General features: G+C 36.5%; 1 protein-coding gene across 1 annotated transcript in view; it reads right to left on the bottom strand.

Moving 5' to 3' along the window:
- The window catches only part of LOC145681296 (uncharacterized), a 510,716-nt gene that overhangs the window by 82,880 nt on the left and 403,582 nt on the right, over window positions 1-24,254 (bottom strand). Inside the window, exons 5-6 of the mRNA XM_081752944.1 lie at window positions 12,726-12,842; window positions 6,216-6,308 (exon numbers count right to left, since the gene is read on the bottom strand). Of these exons, the coding sequence (XP_081609070.1) occupies window positions 6,216-6,308; window positions 12,726-12,842 (210 nt within the window). The remainder of the gene's footprint in view (window positions 1-6,215; window positions 6,309-12,725; window positions 12,843-24,254) is intronic.

Below are 24,254 nucleotides of genomic sequence, written 5' to 3'. Positions count from 1 at the left end.
AAACAATAAAAATTCATGATGAATGTCCTTATACGCAAGGACCTACTGGCAGAAGGTAAATATTTTTCATTATTAAAGTGAAATTTGGCATTGTTGTCGAAAATTTTTTGTTTAGAAAAAGAGCTAAAGCGACAATATGATAATGGTCATGTGTTGATCTCTTTTAGTGGCGTCAACTCAAAATTTGATTGGACTAACTGGAGTTTTAATGTAAAATGCGGAAAGCAGTTTGCTCTATATTTACACGAATTTTGCTGTAAATTAGCAGTTTTAGGTAGAAAATACGATACCATTCCTCTTCTTCCTCCCCTTTCATCCATGATGGTACATGCGTTTCTAGTTTTATTACGCCAAACCTCCAAATTGGGGAAAATAGGCAGTAAGAAAAATTCAAACTTTTCGTTATTTCCCGTGAGTGTCAAAATATTTGGAAATATACCAAAATTAATGCTTAGAAGCTACCTCCATGTGCCAGCGACCACTTTAGTGTTTCAATTCCCCCTTCCCGGTCCAAAAATCATTTAAAGAACCACACCACTTTGTTTTATTATCTTCCATGTTTCTCTCTGGCCTATTCAGAATGCATGCTGAGAGATGTGTTCTTAAGAAGCACTGGAACACGTCCGAATCATTTGTTGGCGTCCCACTGTAAGCTGATTTTAAGCAATGTCAACAAACTTTTGTTTATAAAACACCCTCTAATTCCTGACTCAACTTCTTGTTCATGTGTGCTGACAACAGTTTCAGACCTTTTCTTATCGCAATACACCAACGATTTACGAGTTAACGTGTTGACAGTTCAATAGGATTTCGTGTCTGTAATCAACACCTGGGTTAGATTGACTTCTTCGGAAATGGACATTACATAGTAGGTGAATCTCGGGGATATACTGGCTTAATCATTTGATAATTACTTGTCGTTTCCAGTATACTTTATGAGTGCATTCATACTGTAGTGTCCTTCGATCATGCAGTCTTTAACTCAGGATCAGCGTGCTAATGTAATTGAATGGTACATTTTATCAGAAAAATCTGCAAGAGCAACAAGATCCGTAGTTAAAGATCCGTAGAGCAACAACGTAGTTAAAGAACTCGGATTAAAAGTAAACCATATGCAAATTCACCGTTTGTACAAACAGTTCCGCAGCAATTGTTTTCACACTGCCCATCTTGCATCTAGAAAAAGTGCAGGAAGATCTCCAAGTGTATCTACAGAAGAAACAAAGACAGGTGTTGTTATCTGTTACTAGTTCACCGCGGAAATCCCTTGCTCGTCGAAGCTTAGGCTTAAATATTAAGAAAACTACGCTACAAAGAATTTTAAGAAACTTGAAGGTAAAACCATACAAGGTCCGAATGGTTTCTGAATTGTATGCGATTATGGTGATCGTGTTTATTTCTGAAACTGGTTTATCGAGAAGTTAAATGAAAACCCTATGTTCTTATTTCAAGTGATGTTTTCCGATGAAGCAAAAGTCTTCTTAAATGGTTCTGTGTCCTCATCACATGCAAGATATTGGTCATCGATACAGCCGAACGTGAGATCAGAAGTGTCAATGGACAAACGAGGAATAATGGTTTGGTGTGGTTTAACTGCGACTGATGTGATAGGACCTTTCTTTTTTGATGAAAATGTAACAACGTCATCATACCAAAAGCTACTAAGAGAAAAAGTATTTGCTGAACTTGATCGTTTAAATTTAGGTCAAAGTGATGAATCATGGTTTATGCAAGATGTAGCGCCAGCGCATCGCTCAAATACGACTATAAATCTTTTGAGAGAGAAATTTGGGGAACGGATTATTTCTATGGGGTCAAGTGTCGAATGTCCACCAAGAAGTCCGGATCTTACACCATGCGATTTTTTCTTGTGGGGATTCCTAAAACATTGTCTACCAAAAATCTTGACTTGAAACAGAGGATTGTCCACAGTATAGAGATGATCACTCCAGATATGTTGGAGGTGTTCACAGTTTCTTTAGTAAATCGCATTAATTTATGTCTTGCTCGTTCAGGAGGGCATGCCGAATAAAAGTAAGTTGATTTTATTGGTTTTACACTTAGGTTAGTGATCTTTTTAAACAATTAGTGATAGTAGAGCCAAAAAGAGTTGTTTTCAACAAAGAATAATTTCCAGCAACTGATTCATATTCCTAGGGAAACATTTGTTTCTATTACAACCGTGTGTCCGTGTGTATTACGTCTGCAGTACATACGAGTAAGTTGTTATATGGAAAGTTGGATAATATGGTTATTGTGTAAGAAGTAATGAAAATACATGCTTTCTCTTTTTACGAATAAAGCAAACAATATTGAAACTTAAAGCTCACTTTTAATTTTTAAAATCTTACTTTTCATTATTTATTTATTTATTTATTTATTTATTTATTTTTTTGTTCCTGTTACGTTTTCCATTGTCATTTTGTGTTCTATTTCGAGATGGTTCTGCTTAAGTGTGTAGAAAATACGTAGGTGATTTGTGTGTGAGATTTTCTGCTATAAAAAGAGCCCTAATTGATTTTTAAAAATATAAAATTCTTTGATTATATTCCAGTGACACCATAACAACAAAGCTATATGCATAATCAGTTACACTGACAGAAGTTATTCATTTACAATAATTTCCAGTTTTATTGTTTTTTTTTTTTTTTTTTTTTTGCAATAATGACAACTTGCATATTAATTATGACATACTTATTGTGAATTTTTGTGATTTTTGGAAGGGGGCTGTAGCCCTATAAGTCACTGGGACATGCAAAGAGCATCGGAATATTAATGTTGTGACATTTGTGACTAATCTCACGCTCATTAGCATTTTCAAAATAAAATTTGGAATTTTATAAAGATCCACAATCTTATGCTTCGCCCCCTTTGCCGCTAAAGGTAGTGCGTTATCAAAATTATACCGAATTTAAAAAAACGCCAGCGCCAAATTTCACATTACTTGATTTAAAAAAATAGCTTTTTCCGGTGTGTCCCTGTTAAGGATATTTATCGTGATTTGTGGAAGGGGGCTGTAGCCCCACATCAATCAGTGGCACATGCAAGGAGCATCGTAATCTTAATTCTGTGTCATTTGTGATCAATCTGATACTCATTCACACTTCAAGAATAAAATTTGGATTTTTTTAAAATAAAGATTCAAATGCTTATGCTGCGCGCCCTGTGCCCTCCTAATCCGGCGTCACCAAAATAACATTCTATATTTCAAAAACGCGTACCTTTTTACTAAGATAAATTATTTTACATTAATTTGACAAGAAATAATGGTTTCTCGGATGTCCCTGCTAAAATGTTTATGGCTAATTTTTTATGTGATTTTTTGGAAGGGGGCTGTAATCTGATGCTCACTGGCATTTCCAGAATAAAATTTGGAATTTTTATAAGTATCCATCATTTTGTTTCGCCCCCTGTGCCTCCCTTAAGGCGGTGTGGTACCAAAGTAACATCCCATATTAAAAGACCCATACCTTTTTAGCACAATATCATCAAATTTAACTTAATTAATTTTAAAAAAATAGTTTCTTCCGGTATGTTCCTGCTAAGGATATTTATGGTGAATTTTTAATATGATTTTTGGAAGGGAGGCTGTAGCCCCATATCAGTCACTGACACATGCAAGGAGCATCGGAATATTAATTCTGTGACATTTGTGATTAATCTGACCCTCAGTGGCATTTTCGGAACAAAATTTGGAATTTTTATAAAGGTCTATCATTTGATGCTTCACCCCCTGTGCCCCCCTAAGGCAGTGGTTACTAAAATAACATTTCAGATGTGAAAAACTCATACCTTTGTGCTACAACGACGCCAAATTACACATTAATTGACAAAAAGTACCTTCTTTTCGTATGTCACTACTAAGGATATTTATGGTGATTTTCTTGAGAGGGGGCTATAGCCCCATATTAGTCGCTGGCACATGCAAGGAGCATTAGAATATTAATTCTGTGACAGTGGGGAAAAATCTGACGCTCACTGGTATTTCCTGAACAAAATTTGGAATTTTTATAAAGATCCATCATTGATTGCTTCGCCCCCTGTGTCCCCCTAAGGCGGTGCGTTATCAAAATAACATTCCAGATTTGAAAAACGCACACTCTTTTGATACAATGATGCCAAATTTCACATTAATTAACAAAAATATCTTCTTCTCATATGTCCCTACTAAGGATATTTATGGTGATTTTTTTTATTTTTGAAAGGGGGCTGAAGCCCCATTATCACTCACTCTTACATGTAAGGACATTGGAGCATTAATTCTGTGACATTTGTGATTAATCTCATGCTTACTGGCATTCCGAAAATAAATTTTCGGATTTTGGTAACATATCACCCACCACCTTTTTACGCCCCTTGCCCCCCAAAAAAGGGACCTTCACAAAATAATGTTTGAGACGGCTGTACTAGCTTTGTGAATGAGTGTTTTTGCATTTTGTAACAAATACAACTCATTTGCTCCAAAATCTTCACGAATAATTATTGGAGAAAACTGCTTCTAAAATTTAACATTGAATCTCCCATAAGAAAAATGAACTTTCGTGTTTACACCCCTAAAAGGGGGGTTAAACGGCAAATTTCTCTGATTTTTTTAGAAATTTGAAAAATTCAGATATTTCTCAATAAGAGTGCCAAATTTTACATTAATAGAGTATAAACTTCATCTTCTCCCAGCGCTGTAGAAAATAACACGAATTATGGAACAGTCTGTATATTTTTAGCCAATAAAATATCCATACAAAACATCTGGTGGATCTTTATTCAATGACGCGCAAAACACGTTTTTCTTCTCGCTAAAAAGAGTCACGTTACCTTTATAACAGTTAAAAGCCAATATGCACCAGGAACATGTACGTAATCTATGCAGACATTTTTATCCGTACGACATTAGCATATTCCAGCGCATATACGAAAATTGTTACAAAAGTTCTATTCCTAGACATGTATAACTTATTGGACATATTTATTTAAGCTTCGTAGAATCTCATACCAAATATTCACTTTTTCTGTGTTTCTGCGGGTAAAGAAAGTAGAGTGAGTAGTTGCTACTAAATATTTTTGTAAGTAGGACTTCACGCCGCAGCATATCTACGCCGACATCAGAAGAAAGTATTCCTTCTTATCCCACAGTGAAGACATGGATAACTGAATTTAAGGGGGGGGGACAGCATTGAACCCACGACCAGGAAGACCAGCTGAAATAGTACCATCTCAGGAAAACATTTACAAAATGCATAACAAAATTTGTTTTAAATGATCCCCGACTGACCATCAGATTGTTGAGATAGTGGGCTTGTGGACTGCAAGAGTTGACAGAAACATCTCCCAGAAATTTGGGAACGAAAAAAGTTTTACCAAGTTTAAAGTGCCCAAACTTTAAAAACCCTGACCAAAAATTGATCAGGTTCAACGTTTCAAGGGATAATCTTCAGCTTTCTCGGGCAAATCCAGATTCTTTTCTGACTCGATTCATAATACTGGTAGATAAGACATGGGTCCATCATTAACACTCCTGACTCAAAAAGAAGTTCCAAGCAGGAAACACAGCTCACCTCACCTCCAAAGAGAACCAAGATAGTTCCCTCAACAGGAAAGTTTATTGTTAAATATTTATTTATTTATTTATTTATTTATTCGTGATGGTATATTCTTCCAAAGAGACAAACATTAACTAGGGATTATTATGCAAGCTTTTAAAGAACGGTGTGTGATTATATTCGGTGGAAGTGTTGTGGGAAGCTGACAAGATGCTTTCTTTTCCAACAGGGTAATGCCCTCAGGAAAGCACTACAAATTATAACCAAACCACTACACCACTTGGCGTAAAAATCTTTTTTGTGGGCTAGAGCCGCTCCAATGCCATCTGTTAGCAAACGGCTGAACTATGTCCAGCCTAACGACGAACGCGTGGTTACCCTGTCCCAAACAGGTGTATCAGGGCTTTCTAGACTTAGTATCCATCACGTCTTTTATTCACGTGACTCCTCAGTTTGCCTCACGCCTAAAATTGGGAAGCACTACCGGAAATCGAACCCAGGAAACGCGGACGTGAGTCCAATCCACAGTATTCATATACAAATTATAACCAGAAATTTAAAAAAAAAAGCAAAATAAAGTAATGTAAATCCTGAAGTACAAAGATACTCCTCCCCCACACATTACAGAAAGGCTTCTCGCATACTTTCCTAATATAATAATATATACAGAAGTCTTACCTTGATAAGTAGCTCGTATCGAGGAATTCGCTGAACTGGCATAATGAGAAGTGAATCGATGTCTAACTTCGCTTTATGTTCTCGACATGTGGCCTGAAAAAGAAATGAATAACAAAAAATATATTTTACATTTACATTTTAAAAATATTCAAAATATCGTAAGAAAATCGAACAATATGTTAATACCTAAATCAACATACAAACAAACGAAGTCATGATATGAGTTCAGGGCCGGATTTAGCATTTTGGCGCCCCTAGGCCCAATAATTTTTTCCGCCCCCTAGTCTGGTTAAAGTTACTTTCCTAAAAACCTTTATTAAAAAAATATATCAGGCCTATATGTTAATTGCTTAAACACCACTCCACGATGCAATTTTATCATTGCAAGTTTTTTGAGGAATTTAGTGTTCTGGGCTTAACAAAATACTGTTAATGTATTAACAAAAGATTGGTGAACTTTACCAACAATTATTCTTTTCAATGAACTTCAAAATCAGAATGCTTTATTAGCCTGATTTTTTTAATCAATTCAAAAAATATGTTAAGTTATGGCTATTTATTTTTATTTCTAGATATTTTTTATTTTTTTTTCTCTCGGCCGTGCGCCCCCTGGGAGCTTGCGCCCATAGGCCCGGGCCTACCGGGGCTATTGGGAAATCCGGCCCTGTATGAGTTTCAAAGTCATAACATTAGTAATAACAGAACACAATTACTATAAAATAGCTGATTAACGATGTTGAAATAAAACATATTTATTTGGAGTTTATAAAGTTCGTTAATCCTGCTTAAGGCAGACAAGTTGATTTGTTGGATAAGTGGAAAAAGTTCTACCCGCTTTTGGTGTGCAGATATAAGTGCGAACATCACAAACTATAATTCACATAGGCAGTAGTGCCTTCAGAATATCTCCCCGGAGAGGATACATTGGGAGTGTTAAAAGTAATACTACAACAATACTGGTAACCCACGTTGAGTATACTCGGATATATATACCGGTGTGGTGGGGAGTTCATTGCTCGAGAGAATTTCCCTAACCAGACTAGGCCCTGAAATCATCAATGCAGCTAGGAATGTGGATAATCACCATACCAATTGATGTCCTCTTGCCATTTTGCTGGTAGGTGATGAATACCACGCCGGTAAGACCTAGATTTGCAGTCCGAGCCATCTTGCTTGTAGGTGATGAATCCCATGCCGATAAGTACTAACATTTGTAGTCGGAGCCATCTTGCTGGTAGGTGATGAATCACATGGCGATACATCCCAATATTTGAAGTCGGAGCCATCTTGTTTGTAGGTGATGAATCACATGCCGATACGTTCCAAAATTTTAAGTTGGAGAACTATTGTCAGGTAGTTTACGTGTGAAGGAGTACTGCAACATACGAAACAGAGGAGGGGCCACATGAGAAGAATAAAATGCTAGGAGAACACTTCCAATCCGAAGTCTATTAATTTTTGACGTGTGATAACAGCAGCATGCGGTCTGGCGTTATCATGGTGGATGATGAGTCCTTAGGGATTGACGAAGTCTGACAGCTCCAATCCTAATGTTTCTTGTAATCTGTCCAACTATTCACAGTAGAAAGTGGAATTAATGGTTTGATTAGGATCCAGGATTCCTTTGACATCTTACCTCATACTTAACAACTTCTTGGGATGAGGTTGTAGTTTTGAAATTGATTGTGGCGGTTCGGAAACGCAACACATAGTCCTGCCACGTTTTACCTGCTGTTACATAACCTACCTCTCACTGCACATTACAATGAGTGGAAAGTGGTCATTTTCATCCAAGAAAAGCAAGGAAATGCAGGTTACGACTCTCTCCTCTCGTCGATGTTGCATCCAACGATTTGATTCGTGTACATATTATACTGACGTGCTGTGTAAATACCACAGGTTCAGCTAGTGTGTCAAAATACTACGTGTTTATATGTTTGTGGCTAATTCATTTTGACAATGAGGTCTCTGACATCATAAGCTCCTAGAAATGTGTTGTTTTTCTGGTCAGTTCCAAATTTTGTGTAGATTTACTTGCTCGTGTTCAAATAATAATAAAAAAATATTCTCCTAGGTTTGATTGAAAACTCGATGCCGATAGAAAACTCGATGCCGAAAGAAAACTCGATATGTTCAATATTTTAGGGGGCGCTTTGAACCCATAAGACTAACACCGACGCTATAGTTATCGCGACGACTCGTGATACCTGAGATCAATACCAATCATAGAGTTGCTTTTCAGCAGGTGTGATGCATCGGAAAAATTCAGTAAGATTCGTGGCGCTACCTTCCGAACGCACATTTGAAAACAACGTGAAACGCCAGATGTACACCGACAATGTTGCCAAACTAAGAAGACAGTGAACCAGGTATGCCAACATGTGGGGAAAATTCCATTTTGTGGGATTTTTTTACATTAAATTCTCGGAATGGGGTAATGGCAATTTTTTACGAAATTGGAGGTATATATGAGATTTTTCACTATATGTGCAATCCACGCAAAAAAAAAAAAAAAAAAAGAAAAGAAAACTTGCTATGAGCGGGAAGTAGATATAATGAAGCATCAGTAACGTGTCAGTGTTGTCAACTTTTAGTCTGTTATCGGCAAAGTCAAGGAAGTGAGGGGTGACTTAATCATATGCGAATCTAAAAATCAAGTACCAACAAACGAAATTTGTACTCTGATATTTGAAGAAATAAGGAAACAAAACAATGAAGAAAGGAAAGAAAGTAACATATAAAATGACAAACAATAAATTTCCAAACGTTCCACGTGAAATGTGTGGAGAACAAAACTTTTCTGTATCACTCGGCTCAGTGTAAGGATATGGTGCAAAGGTGTGGACTGCATTTCTCACAACATAAGAAAATACATTTGTTCTCGATTAAGGAAAATAGTTATTCAAAACAATTTTATATTATGGAAGACCTAAATTTATTGATAATTCAGCAAGAAATTGGAAAAAATAGACGACATACAAAGTTTGATTTTCATATTTTATTATTATTAGTGGTAGTAGCAGTAGTAGTACATGGGATATCAAAATGCAAAATGTATTTTTTTTTTTTTTTTTTTTTGCCTCTTGAAATCAGATTTTATAGCGTTTCAGGTTGGCATCACTGCAGAGTCAATCCATTCTGAGTGATCAAGTACATGCCGCTCGACCATCTCCAAAAAATTTAATTTTTTCATGAAAGTTTATCCTATATAAGAGTACTTGAAAACCACAATTTATTATTATTATTATTATTATTATTATTATTATTATTATTATTATTATTATTATTATTATTATTATTATTATTATTTAATTTTTTTTTTACAACATCGCACGGCGAAGCAGCGACTACCGCCTTTTTGCGTTTTCTCGAGTTCAGGCGTTTACATTGTTTTGAATATCTCAGCATGTATTTGTCCTACCAAATTAAAAATTGCTGGACGTCTCCAACTTGTGCAAAGCTAAAACTTTGATCTCTTAACATTTTTGCTAAAAAAAACACTTGAAAGGAGTGAAATCAGCGCCTACAGTAGCAACATTTTTGGACATTGAAGACACGTTTAGAAAGAGAAAACAACTGACGTAGAGATCTGAATTTATGTGTGCATATAGTTCGGAGTCATAAAGTTTATACTCAAAAATTTGCAGACCTGTAGGAGCTTCCAAAGACCTGAAAAAAGAAGTTGGGGAATTATGCCAATATGGCATATTTCACTGTCCAATATTTCCAATGGACCTGGATTTTAAAAAAATCTGGAATTTTGGGAATAATTACTCCTTTAGTATATCATAACACACAACAAAGCGCGTTTTGTGTTTTTGATCAGAAGGGGGTCAAAGTGTTAAGGAATGAAGTCATACTCTAGGAGGTGTTTTTGTTCACAAATTCAACTGGAAATCTATTGTTGTGACGTAAAATAAAGTAGGATGAATGGTTAATCCAGCCAAGGCTCTCAAGCTCGTTTCTTTCTACTAGTTGTAACACTGTCTTATCACACCCACAGAAGCACTAAACCCTGTTCGGCGTAAGCTCTAAACTGCGATAAACAAAGCCACTTAAAACTAAATTTTGCTGATTTGTTGTTGTCCCACCGACGCTTGTACTTCTCCGCAAAATAGTTCATGCGATTGGATTATTATTTTTACTATGAAGCTCCATATAAAACTGCTATATTATTATAAATGACAAAAATATAATGCAGATTATCTAATAATACTGCAATTGAGTGTGGTTAATGAAACAATAGAAATAAACACAAAGCATGCGCAGTAATGATGGCGCCAATTCAACTGTGGACGCGAGTTCTGCTTTCAACCCCGGCTGGCATGAATTCCGGTTCCGCGAGTGTTGTGGTCAAACACCAACAAGGGAAACCTTTACTCACTAAACAACAATTGCTTACCAGCGAAACTCATTTTTTTATAAAATCTTTCGATTTTTTTCTTTCTTTTCTGCTGCTGCTGTAAGTATCTGGACAACACGAGAGAGTATTGTCAAAATGCACGTGTATAATTTGCTCCTCCCCGTGGGAAGTGGGAGTGATACATCACTAACCAATCATATTTGTGACGAGCGGAAGGATACAAATATTTTTGTTTATCTTACAGAGTTTAGAGCTTACGCTGAACAGGGAATAGTGAAGAATGCCGCTATCAGCAGAAGACGAGAAAAATCAAAATGCACACTTGACAAAAAGTCAGTAACTATTCATTGCTCTTGCTGCTTGCTATATCAATGATATTCAATCATGTTTATTCTTGTTTTAACTGTCAACTCAGCAGGAAACTGGTGTCATTTCATTTGATCTACGTTCCCCAGTCAGTGAACACTGACTCGCTGTAAACACTGATGATGCTGCGATTGAAGACATTGTAATGTGAGGAAATCTAGAATATTTTGAACTCGTTTCCAATCAATGCTGTATTGTTGCTATAGTAAGGGCCCAAGAGACAGCTTGCTGAACTGGCAACTGGCTCCGACTTTTGATACACCTTGTATATATATCAAACTCAAAGGGAAATTGACCTCCTCCTCTGAAGCGACAAATAGTGCCTGTAATGTTCAGACATTAAATGTTTGTTTTCTATCGATTTCTATTTCTAATAACATTCCTTGTTTTATACAGGGCGCTTACATTCCTTCTTATACAGGGTGTTTTAAAACAACACTGACAACGTTTGGGAGGTGATTCCTGACACCAAGATAAGACAAAAAGTATACACCAACCTGGGTGCACAAATACTTCTTTTCGGAGTTATAGGCTGCCGGAAACATGAAAAATGAACATTAAAGGTCTACCATAGCTCCAAAACTATGAGACCAACCGTAGTAGGGTCAAGACTTCACTTAGGAATTAATATGTGCGCTATCCAAAAACAACTGTTTCAGAATCCTACATAACAATTTTTACAAATGGAGTTTGGCTACAGGCATATAATTTGAAGTACTCATCAATTATCTCTATAAAAATTGTTGCGGAAGAACCGTAGGTTTGTGAAACTTGGATATTTGGATAGGACATATACTAGTTCCTAAGTGAAGTCTTGACTCGAGTACTGTAGGTCCCATAGTTTTGGAGCTATGGGCCTTTAAAGTTCATTTTTTTTTTCATGTTTTCGACAGCCTATAACTCCGAAAGGAATCATTTGTGCACCCAGGTTGGTCTTATCTTGGTGTCAGGAATCACCTCTCAAACGTTGCAGGGGGTTATTTGAAACACCCTGTATAGAGGATGGGCAATCCTTTCTTTAGTATTGAGTTTGGATTCAGTTTTTTCTCACACACCACCATTCGGTTTATCTCATACACATGCCATAACTGTTATAAATAAATAAAAAGCAAGTATGCACTTTACGCAATTTACTTAGCATAATTCTATTTCTAAGGAACTAATTTAAACGTGACTTGAAGGTTACAGTACAACTAAACCTAACCTTTCACCATTAAATATATATTTATGTCCTCTGATGTGAATATTGACTACTAAAAACAGTGATTGTAACGAATGCATTGCTGAAAGTAAAGTGGTAACTGAAGAAAAATAATCAGCTCACAATAAAAACAGATCGTCTTTTGTTACAAACGGATGTTGGTAGCCATTTGGATTAGTTTAGTTTTTCGCACACTTCCATTGAGAAGTTATTGGAATAATTGGAATTTAAAAAATGGATGACAGAGAATTGACAACCTTGAAGCAAAATAAAAAATAAATGACAACAAAAATATGTTGGTGGTCCTTTTTGTTTTAAAAAAGAAAAGACTGGGTCTTCTACCTTTTAAAATTCACAATAAGACAAGAAAGAGAGAGAAAAAAGTTGTTTGAAATTAGATAAATTTAATCTCACCTGTCACTTGTAACTTGCTGTGTTTTACACCAAAGAAATTTAATCTCGGACAATAAAAAGGAATCACTTGACTTTTTACTTTTTTTTATTATTATTTGCGTCGTCTAAAAATGGTGGAAGTTGTATTTTTTGTTTTTGTTGTCATTTGTTTCTTTGTTATTCTTACCTCGAGAAACCTCGCAAAGGCAGGTTTAGCCTGGCAAGTTGACTTGATGGCTTCTTTCGCGTTTTTCCAGTTGTTGACGAAGGCCGTGTAGGTATCCATCACAGGCTGCTTTGTGAACTAAAAAAAGAAGAAAAAAACAAAGAAACGCTTCCATTAGTCGCTCGCATCACCTCTAAACAGGATACATTGTACACTAAACATGTAACTCCGCAATTAAATACCAACAACAGTTGATCAAATTATTTTTCGCTTATTTAACATAGGGTACAAGGTGGCTCAGTAATATGCCCTCCTCGCTGGTCTAGTGGTTACGCCTTTGGTGTACGGGGTCCTGGGTTCGATTCCCGATGGGGAACCTGTGGAATTTTAACTGTCTTGGATAAGTATTTGTTTGTGTCTCTGTCGAAGTTGTTAAAGGTTAAAGAAACCTTGTATACGAGGAGACTGGAGTGCTCAGGAAACTGAAATATGATCGGTTGGGAGAGCGCTTTCATCTGGAGCCTCGGCCACGTAAGTTTGTGATGCACAATGTCGTGTCCATGGGTTTTCTCCGGGTACTCCCACACTCTCATTCCACCAAATCTTCCATCATCAGTCATCCGTCTTCCTTAGCCTAAAGGGCATAATCGTGGGACGTAAAACTGAAAGATTTATGACTGTAGTCATAGGCGTCTCTGGCGGGGGGGACGCGTCCCCCCAAATATTTTGAAGTACAAAATATTCAATATTTTATTCTAATTTAATTCATTTACTAACGACAGAATAACATATAATTATATTTATTTAGAATATAATATTTAGGCTGTGAAACGATTATAACAGAATTCTTGATATACCTTAGGAAGCCCGTGAAGGTAAGCAGAAAGGTAACAAATGGAATCGAAGATAATAAATAGGTTGGGTTAGGTACTACCATTTTTAAATGACTTTCTTTGGTGCCCCCTTCCCCATTTTACATGTCAGAGACGCCAGTGACTGTAGTGTGTGACGTATGATAATAAAAAAAATGGTCGGTGCATCCGTTTGACATTTGAAGTACGCAAGTCAATTTAAAAAAATAAAAGTTTGAAAATGTAGCTAACAGTGTTGCCGACAAGACAAGAAATTTGTCGTCTCATCTCGGAAACGAGACAAGAAGCACATTTTCAAATTTGAGACAAGCTAGGGTTGCCAACTCTGAAAAATAAAGTTACCGGCAACCTGCTCACAATCCCTAAAACAGATTAAGAATAATTGCATTTTAAACCTTGAAACATATAGTTAAAGCTGATAAAAATACCGGTCTGCCGGTAAAATACCTATCAGTTGGCAACTCTAGACAAGACGAAAAACATGACAAGTTTTGTCTCGTATTTGAGATGAGATGAGAATTTTTCAATTCTCGCGAGTAACAATACTTTACCCAAGTATTATATACCAAACACTGCTTAAGTGATATATTATTCATACTAGAAAAATATAAGTTGATAAAGTGATTATACGAACATAATGAAGACCATTTATCAACTTTTAAAGATACGCAAGTCATTACACAATATATTCCAATCATGGGCGCCCGAAGAAAATTTTCTAGAGGGAGCTCAAATCCCAGCTTGCTATTTTACGTTTGGTATATTTTTATTTGTATTAAGAAAATCCTGAGAAATTTAAAACATTTTTGTGAGCCAGGGGGTTGGCTTGGGCCCCACCCTGTTCTCCTCTTCGGGCGCCCATGATTCCACTAATAAATATGGTCTTAGTGTTGTTATATCACGCCTTTCGTCGATCTCTCATGAAGCGGAAAATTTTCTGCTAACTTCTTGATAAAATTAAGACGTAATTGAATAAATGAGCCAAGATTACATTTCATCTCCAGCCTTAAATCTCTACTGACACGGAAGTGGTAGTAATCTACTACAACTTTCGGTTTCAATATTCATCTATTCAGAACAAACGAAAAGACAGCGAGGTTTATTGGAATGAATTTCTAAAAATACGTATCATCTCCTCTCTTAGCACCGCAGGTGGCAGAAATCAACCACTTAACGATTTTAACGTTGATCGTCATAGAATCAAAACAGTAACAGATAGCGAGAAGTGGTTTTTGTATTCAATTAAGGATCCCAAGAATATATTCCATTTCCAATCTAGTCTTTCTACTAAAAGCGGAAGTAGCAGAAATCAATCACTTCCAGTTTTAACGTTACAGAATAAAAATTGTAACAGCGTGAAGCGGTTTTTCTACAATCAAAAACCATTCCAAGACTATATTCAAGCTCCGCTCTAATATTTCTACTAAAACCGGAAGTGGCATAAAATCAAGCACTTCCGGTTTAACGTGGTCACTACAGAGTTAAGACGACAGAGAAGCAGTTTTCTGCAGTTGATTAACCGTCCTAATAACACATTTCATTTCCATCATTACCCCTTGAGCTCCTTCGTGGCTAAGTGGTTAGCGTACGCGCCTTTGGCGTGGGAGACACGGACTTAATTCCTGGCGAGAGCTCATGTGGTTCGGATCCCACTTAAAACTGTAGGTCCACGTTTCATATAGCCTCGCTGCTGAACAGGGCGTGAAGTTCACAAATCAAATCAAATTATCGTTAACTCTGCATTAAAACCGGAAGTGATACAAATCCACTACCACTTTCGTTTTTAATAAGGCTTTACATAGCAAAAACGATACGAGATAACGAGAACCGTGTTTCATGGCATAGATTTAGCGTTCTAAGAATAGCTATCATATTCTGTCTTAACCCTTATTCAAACCGGAAGCGGCAGAAATCAATCACTTCCGGTTTAACATTGATCGCTATAGAATAAAAGTCGTAATACATAGATAGTGAGAAGCAGTCTCCAGTAATGAAAGCGTCCAAAGAAAATATTTAATCTTCATGCTAATTGTGACATTTAGCCTTACAGGAGTTTGAGTCCGACTGCACTGAGAAAAATCCGTTCTCCGGACAGCGGTATATTGTACAAATATACGGAATCCTCTTGCTTACTACAGAAAACAGTACGGAACATACGTTATCCATATGCTACATACTCCATATGCTCTTAGATGTTACATCATGCTGTTGTAGAATGTTTGACATCTAACAATTTTCCGTATATCAGATGCATATACTTATGTTACATTTCTCAGCTATATGTTATATACATTTATTTGTATGTGAGATCCTGACCGCCTATATTGTTTCATACGGAACACTTATACAGAAAGTAATATAAAACATGCGTTTTCAGTTATACGTCTGCTGTACGTTAAATCCAAAAACTACAGGAATTACACATGTAACTTACCTTTTTAAGTACGCCACCTACAATTTTTTTTCTCAGTGTGGAGTTGAACCTCAGTAAGCCTGAATGTCATATAATCTCTCTACTAAAACCGGATGTCGTATAAATATAGTACACCTTCCGGTTTCAATTCGGGTAAAGGAGAATAATGTTTATTTTGAGCCTAGATTCCATTGGTTTAACCAATGGATATGAAATATGTACCACTGTTCAGTTCTTCATTTATCACTTTTCGGCGCGGTGGCTCAGTGGTAGAACGTTCACCTCCGGTGCTTGGGGTCCCTGGTTCGATCCCAGCTCGCGCCGTGTGGACTTGGTGGTGGACAAACACCGTGCTCGTGGGTTTTCTCGGGGTTCTGCCGTTTCTTCATTCCACCATTTTCACTCATCTCTTATCATCACCGTCTCCTTTATCCTAACCGGCATAACCGTGGAACGTAAAATTTCATTTCCTTTCATTTCATCATTTTTCGTTTCGTAGAATATCTCATTAATTTTCTGCTATATATTTCGTAGCTTGTCACTTCCCCGTTTCACACACACACGTAATACATTAGCAATCAACTACCTCGGACCCAGAAATTTTTATTAGGAGGGGTCCAAAGTTTGAAGAAGTCCAATACTACAAGACATTACGTCTATGAAGTATTGAACTGGTGATATTCTAGACCCGAAAAGACGATAAGTAATTGATAAGTACTACCACTATTTTCCCCTGAAAAATGATAGTTTTTATAAGAAAGAATAAACGTAAGAAAAATCTTTACACTACATCAATCAATTGTCTGCTGAAAAAAGTATAGTATTATTAAAGAAGTGCACAAAAGCACATTTCGAGTTGTGAAGTTTGGGGGAAAAAAAGTCCGGACCCATGGACGCCCGAAGGGGAGGGCAGGGTTGGGCCTGAGCCGCCTCCTTATTCACGAAAATATATTAAATTTCTTAAGATTTTCTAAATACAAATAAAAGATACCAAACGTAGTATAGCAACCAGGGATTTGAGCCCCCCCCCTAAAAAATTCTTCGGTCACCCATGTCTGGACCCAGTGAATTCCTCCCACGTAGGTGCGCTCCTGGCAATCAATAATAAGTCTAAGTTTACCGATGGAAATGTCATATCAGCAACAATACAATTGCGGTATGTTTAAATAATAATTTGTTCGGTTGTGTTGTCACGGAAGGGAGAACTATCTTCATGAATAGAGAGGTGCTACGAATATTGGTAGGGTGCCATGAAAAGGACAGTGGCACAACGCACAAATATTAGGAGGGCCACATACCAATTGATCATGAGCAGGGTATACACATTTACATACACATCTCCTGCTCTCCTGCTATAGACCTCCAGAACCAAGGGGGCCGATCCTGGGGGGCTGAGGGGGCTCGGGCCCCCCTACTGTATTTGTGAATATACAATATTTGGCATAACTTGAGTGCAATTTGTCTTAAAATCTTCATATATATATACCTTCTCCATCTGAATGCCCCCCCCCAAATTTACAGAGAAATCGGCGCCCTTGTCCAGAGCAATAGTTTGACGCCCTGAGACATTAAAGAAATGTGTCCTCTCAATATCAAATCAATAAATATTGATGTGAAGAATGAAGTATATAATCAATATTTAAGTAGAACTGGAAGAAATAAACATATGTAAATCTTTAATAATAATAAAGCAATAATAATAATAATAATAATAATAATAATAATAATAATAATAATAATAATAATAATAATAATAATAATAATAATAATAATAATAATAATAATAATATAATGTATGTCAGACATGAGCAGTTCGCATAGGAACGAGTGAGTTAGAGGCACTGAATTTTGCAGACGGATAGGCCTTCACCAGATCTAATCGTCTACGGAGCCCCTTTTTCCAGTTTTCGGGTTAGAAGGGCCAGTTTTGGGTGTGTATTAAAATATATACATTAAAGAAAACAATAAATACATGGGGCGACAAGTATTATTGGTGGTGGATTGTAATCTAATGTGCCTTTCAGCAGAGAGAATAATTTGAGACGTGGACCTACTGCATAATGGTGGATCTGAATCACATGAGCTTCTGCCCGGAATCGAACCTGGATGTCCCTTGTTGAAGGCGCGTACGCTAACCGTATGGCCATGAGGGAACCCCTACGGATATTAGTTTTTAAGTCCAAAATTTTCGGGGTCGTAGACATGAATAGTGACATGTCCAATGCCGTGCAAGTCAAAGTTTAGTTATTATTTTTTCAATAGGTAAACTCTGTGAAAACTTAAATTATGTCAAAGTTAACGTTACAATGGCATACGGTACAATTCATAACCGCAACACAAGATGTCACTATTGAAATTTTCCTCCAGTAAGCCCTCGCGCGGCTTCTCAATAAGGCATCGGGAATTATAAATGAGGTTCTCAATATGTGCGTCGCGATACCTCCAGTCATATACTCTGATTCTGTAATTTATATCTCACGAAGGTAGGTGTTGGAATAAGGAACAACTTTTCTGTTCGGAATGATCTTGTAAGATAGTCTACATGTCAGCTCAGGACTATGGGGGTGGGGGTGGGGAAGTTCAGAGTTTTAACACTCCCTTTGAGCAAGATATTACACAAAAATAATTAACCATACGTATTACGATAATTATACAAACTCCTGAAATTATATGAACTTATGAATTGTTGGAAAGTCAAGTCCACGTATCTAATAGACACAATCTTTTATGATCTTGGTGTTGTATGAGGATATGAAGAACAAATCGTACAAACCTTCATGCGCTTAATAAACGAAACTCTATTCTATGATTTCACAGAAAGGATTAACTGTAGTTGGACTAAGAAGTAACAGTAAAAGACTAAATGCATAAATTGGGCCGCGGTGGCTTAGTGGTAGAGCGTTCACCTCTGGTGCTTGAGGTCTCGGGTTCGATCCCTGCCCTCACCAAGTGAACTTTGTGGTGGACAAACACCGTTTGCGTGGGTTTCCTCGGGGTCCTCCCGTTTCTTCCCACTTTCTTCATTCCACCATTTCATTCATTACTCATCATCACCGTCTCCTTTAACCTCACCGGCATAATCGTGGGACGTAAAACTCAAAGATTTCATTTTTCATAAATGTATTTGGTAGGAAATTCAACATATTTCAGTTATGATGTCTTCAAACTTCTCAAGAGTGATGTCAATTTGCATTTCAAAGTTTCTGACAGTTTTCCGATTTTTTTTTTTTTTTTTTTTAATTGTTCACTTCTTAACAGCTTCTTTGATGCCATTTTAATTATGTTTCTGTTGATGGCTGCTGTGGTGAGAAGCTTGCCACAAAATGTCTCCTATCTTGTGTTGACATATTCCCTTTTACGTAATTCAGGATTTGATGCCGGTCACCTCAATTTTTCTCTTTTTCGCTCGACCGTCGCTGCTTGATGAAGCCGCGTCTAAAAGTGCCGGCGCCAGAGATTGCTTCACTTGAAGTGGTCCAGCGGCTAATTGAGAAACAACTGAATAAGAGTTGCACGTGTGGTGACTCACCACTTTTGGGCCGACACCAGTGTGTAGACAGGCACCCAAGTTGTAATTGATCTGATTGGAATAAAGGCATACATCTACCAATGGTTTAACAGCTCTAGTTCTTCAGCTGTTAATTCCACAAGTATTACAACCAGTATATAAATAAGGAAGACCAAGCTTAATGTTCATCTTCTGAATCGCAATCACAAGAGTTATAACTGAGGTTCTCAATATGTGCGTCGCGATACCTTCTGTCGCCTACGAATAGGGGTGCCAAGTCGAGATAAATACACTTAGTGTAATTTCAGAGAAAAATAATATTACTCGTAGCATATGCTGCACGAAAGCATCCAATGGAATAATACTGTCTTATCTTGTCGTTTTATTTTTATTTGATTTGTTCTGAAAATAAATAAATAAAAATAAACCAATTACAATAGCAAAACTCGGGTGCCTTTGAACGGATGGGAAATATTTTCTTGTACACTACATTTACTAGTTTTAGTGATTCTTGCTTTTACTTTGTATCGTAGACACACACACTGCAATGTTTTATCTTTTTCTTCTTTCTTTCTACGTTGAATAAACAATGAGAGAATAATCTCCTATCTTTCAAAGGTATTTTGTAGGAAGAGATTATATTCAAAATAATTCAATCAAATTTAAAATATCAATATTGAAACTTCATTCAAAGATACGTTGAAGAGATAATCAGAGAATAATTTCCTATCTTTCCAATGTATTTGGTAGGAAGAGATCATATTCAAAATCATTCAATCAAATTTAAGATATCAATATTCAAACTTCATGCAAAGATACGTTGAATAAACAATGAGAGAATAATCTCCTATCTTTCAAAGGTATTTTGTAGGAAGAGATTATATTCAAAATCATTCAATCAAATTTAAGATATCAATATTCAAACTTCATTCAAAGATACGTTGAATAAACAATCAGAGAATAATCTCCTATCTTTTCAGTGTATTTTGTAGAAGAGATAATATTCAAAATCATTCAATCAAATACAAGAGATTAATATCCAAACTTCATTCAAAGATACGTTGAAGAAATAATCAGAGAATAATCTTCTATCTTCCCAATGCATTTTGTAGGAAGAGATTATATTCAAAATCATTCAATCAAATTTAAGATATCAATATTCAAACTTCATTCAAAGATACGTTGAATAAACAATCAGAGAATAATCTCCTATCTTTCTAATGTATTTTGTAGGAAGAGATAATATTCAAAATCATTCAATCAAATTCAAGAAATCAATATCCAAACTTCGTTCAAAGATACGCTGAAGAAATAGTCAGAGAATAATCTCCTATCTTTCCAATGTATTTTGTTGGAAGGGATAATATTCAAAATAATTCAATCAAATTTAAGATATCAATATTCAAGCTTCATTCAAAGATACGTTGAAGAAATAGTCAGAGAATAATCTCCTATCTTCCCAATGCATTTTGTAGGAAGAGATAATAATCAAAATAATTCAATCAAATTTAAGACATAAATATTCAAACTTCATTCAAAGATACGTTGAATAAACAATCAGAGAATAATCTCCTATCTTTCCAAGGTATTTTGTAGGAAGAGATTATATTCAAAATCATTCAATCAAATTCAAGAAATCAATATCCAAACTTCGTGCAAAGATACGTTGAAGAAATAGTCAGAGAATAATCTCCTATCTTTCCAATGTATTTTGTAGGAAGATAATATTCAAAATAATTCAATCAAATTTAAGATATCAATATTCAAACTTCATTCAAAGATACGTTGAAGAAATAATCAGAGAATAATCTCCTATCTTCCCAATGTATTTTGTAGGAAGAGATAATATTCAAAATCATTCAATCAAATTGAAGAGATCAATATTCAAACTTTCTTGAAAAACAAGTTGAATAAATAATCAGAAAATAATCCTTTATATTTGCAATATACCTGGTTCGATTCCCGGTGGAGACACTCGGTCGGAAAAGAGGAAAAAGCTTTTTTAGGCCAGCCATCTTGAATGAGGTTTTCCTGGTAATTTCTCATTCACATCAGGCAAATGCCAGAATGGCACCTAAGATATAGGTCCCAGGTCGCTTCCTTCGTTCCCAATCCTTTCCTCTCCTATTCGCCGGATAATGTGCTCGCCGAGGGACGTCATCCCTCAAACGTGACGGACTAAATGGCCATGGATGTCGAAATCCCAGAAATCTAAATCTTAAATCCTTTCCAATGTATTTTGTACGGAGAGAAATAGTAACGAAAATAGTTCTATGAAATTCGAGTGGTCAATAATCAAACCTTCTCCAAAGACAACTTGAATAAATAATCAGAGACTAGTCCTTTACCTTTCCAATGTAGAGGTGTTTCATGGTGCTATGTCAACATCGAAAGCTCACTCATACAAGGGATTGAACCCGGTTCTTCGCAAAACAAGTATTGTTTACGGAAGAGCAATAAAAGGAAGTATGGGGCATGGTGCCTCAGTAGTAAAGTGCTCACCTCTGGTGCGAATGTTCCCTGATTCGATTCCAGGCCATGCGTGTTTGTCACATTGTGTCCGTCAGTTTCCTTGGAGTTCTACCTTTTCCTCCCGCATTCTCATTCCAGCATTTTTTTTGTAAACATTCAAATTCATTAATTACAAAATTCATTTCAGTCGTTTAGCAAGCTTGGCTCATAGAACTGTAAGATCTAATTTTATTTTTTCATAATAAAAGAAAATAATTCAAGAAGAACAAAAAAAAAAAAAAAACAATTTCACAGGTAAAGACAAAATGTTATATGCAAAAAATGAAATGAAATCTTTAAGTTTTACGTCCCACGCTTATGCCGGATAGGCTAAAGGAGACGGTGATGATGAGAGATGAGTGAAATGGTGGAATGAGGAAAGTGGGAGGAAACGGGAAAACCCCGAGAAAATCCACGAGCACAGTGTTTGTCTACCACAAAGTCCACACGGCGCGAGCTGGGATCGAACCAGGGACCCCAAGCACCAGAAGATGTTATATGCAGTTGATGCATCTAGTGCAATTTACCACTTTCACTTTAGGGACACCTTAATGCATTTTATCTTACGTGCCATAAATCTCTGTTAAAATTGAAATCGGAAACTCTTCTAAGTGAATAACATTAAACGATATATTTCTTTTTTTTTCTACGGAAAACGTAGCAAAAGAGCTTCGGTAAATTAATTTATGCACCAGACAGGCCATGGGTGTGGGTTGGTCAGTGTCCACTTCCAGCTGAGAAAGAAGATCGGCGGGTGGGTTGAACGTAGCAACAACTACGGAAAACAGGCGTTTTGAATGTGAAATCTGACAGATGGACGAGGGACCACCAAAGAAACGTCTTGCCCGCTGCACGTGGCCTGTACATGATTTGCTGGGTTACTGAGTATCTTTTAGTTTACAGTTTGCGTCAAGAGTACAAGTGCACCAAATGATTAATTTCTCATCACAGTCGTAGGAGGAGACAAGGATGCTTAAATACATTTATTTTGCATTTTACTACTATGGCATGCATAGTTACCCTTGACTCGTGTCTATTACAAAATCTATAAACACACCCACATGCATTAATCCATTAGCAACTGCAAGCGAATGTCTCTTCAACTCTTCTTCAGAGTTGAGCATCTTTGGCAATTGTTTTCCACATTACTCTGCAGTGCTTCTTTATTTCATCACTACACGTTGTATGAGGACGTTTCCTAGATCCTTTCATATCTTAGATATTCAGTTAAAAGATTTATTTTGTCTGTCAATAATCAGTTCTCCTTATAATATGTCCGGACAACATATTAAACTTTGTCATCCTCGAATTTTAACGATCTCAATAAATATTGATGAAGTTTTAGTTCGAGCGGATCGGGGGAAAAATGAAATGAAATCTTTGAGTTTTACGTCCCACGATTATGTCCGTTAGGCTAAAGGAGACGCTAATGATAAGAAATGAACTAAATGGTGGAATGAAGAAAGTGAGAGGAAACGGGAGAACCCCGAGAAAACCCACGAGCACGGTGCTTGATCACCACAAAGTCCATGCGGCACGAGCTGGGATCGAACCAGGGACCCCAAACAGTGGAGGTGAACGCTCTACCACTGAGCCACCGCGCCCCCACGGACCGGAAGAAGATAACGGTAGGAGACATTTGTTAGCTTTCGAGTAAACTCGAAAAGAAAATTTAACATTTCCATGAAATGCAGTGACACATACCAAACAACATTTCCCTGCTATCTGCAGGCACAATTCCGAACTTAAACTACCTACATACTATTCTGTAGTCCGATCTCAACCCTTGGACCTAATAATTTAATTTCGCCGGAAGTGTCCGTTACCATTATGCACCCTCAAGCTGATTTTTACATCGTAATTTTGTTTTCTCAAAATGTATTCCATATTCAGAACAGTAATTGGGAACATTTTTTTTTAGTTTAACGTTTCACGATTATGCACATAATTGTGAAATTTTTATTGTTCTTCTTCAGAATACAGTAATTAAAATATATTTTCCGTGTTATAATGGGTAAAGAAAGGTGGAACACACTTTTATTTCTTCACTTAAGCTGAAATATTTTCAAAAGCCCAGCTCAAAATTTCCCAGTCAAGAAGGCCCTGAACAAATCTTTTAAAAAGTTTCTTTTTTCGAACTCTTGCAAGTGTGAACATGAAATTAAAGCAAGGATAGGAATGACGAAAGAAGCCTTTAGAAAAAAGAAAATACTATTCTGTGGAACATTGAATAAAGATTTGAGAAA

Source organism: Thermobia domestica, chromosome 3 (genome assembly GCF_964235325.1).
Source record: "Thermobia domestica chromosome 3, izTheDome1.hap1.1, whole genome shotgun sequence".
NCBI classification, from domain to species: Eukaryota; Metazoa; Arthropoda; class Insecta; order Zygentoma; family Lepismatidae; genus Thermobia; species Thermobia domestica.
Note: the sequence above shows the minus strand (reverse complement) of the source record. Positions and strands in the feature narration are given on the sequence as shown.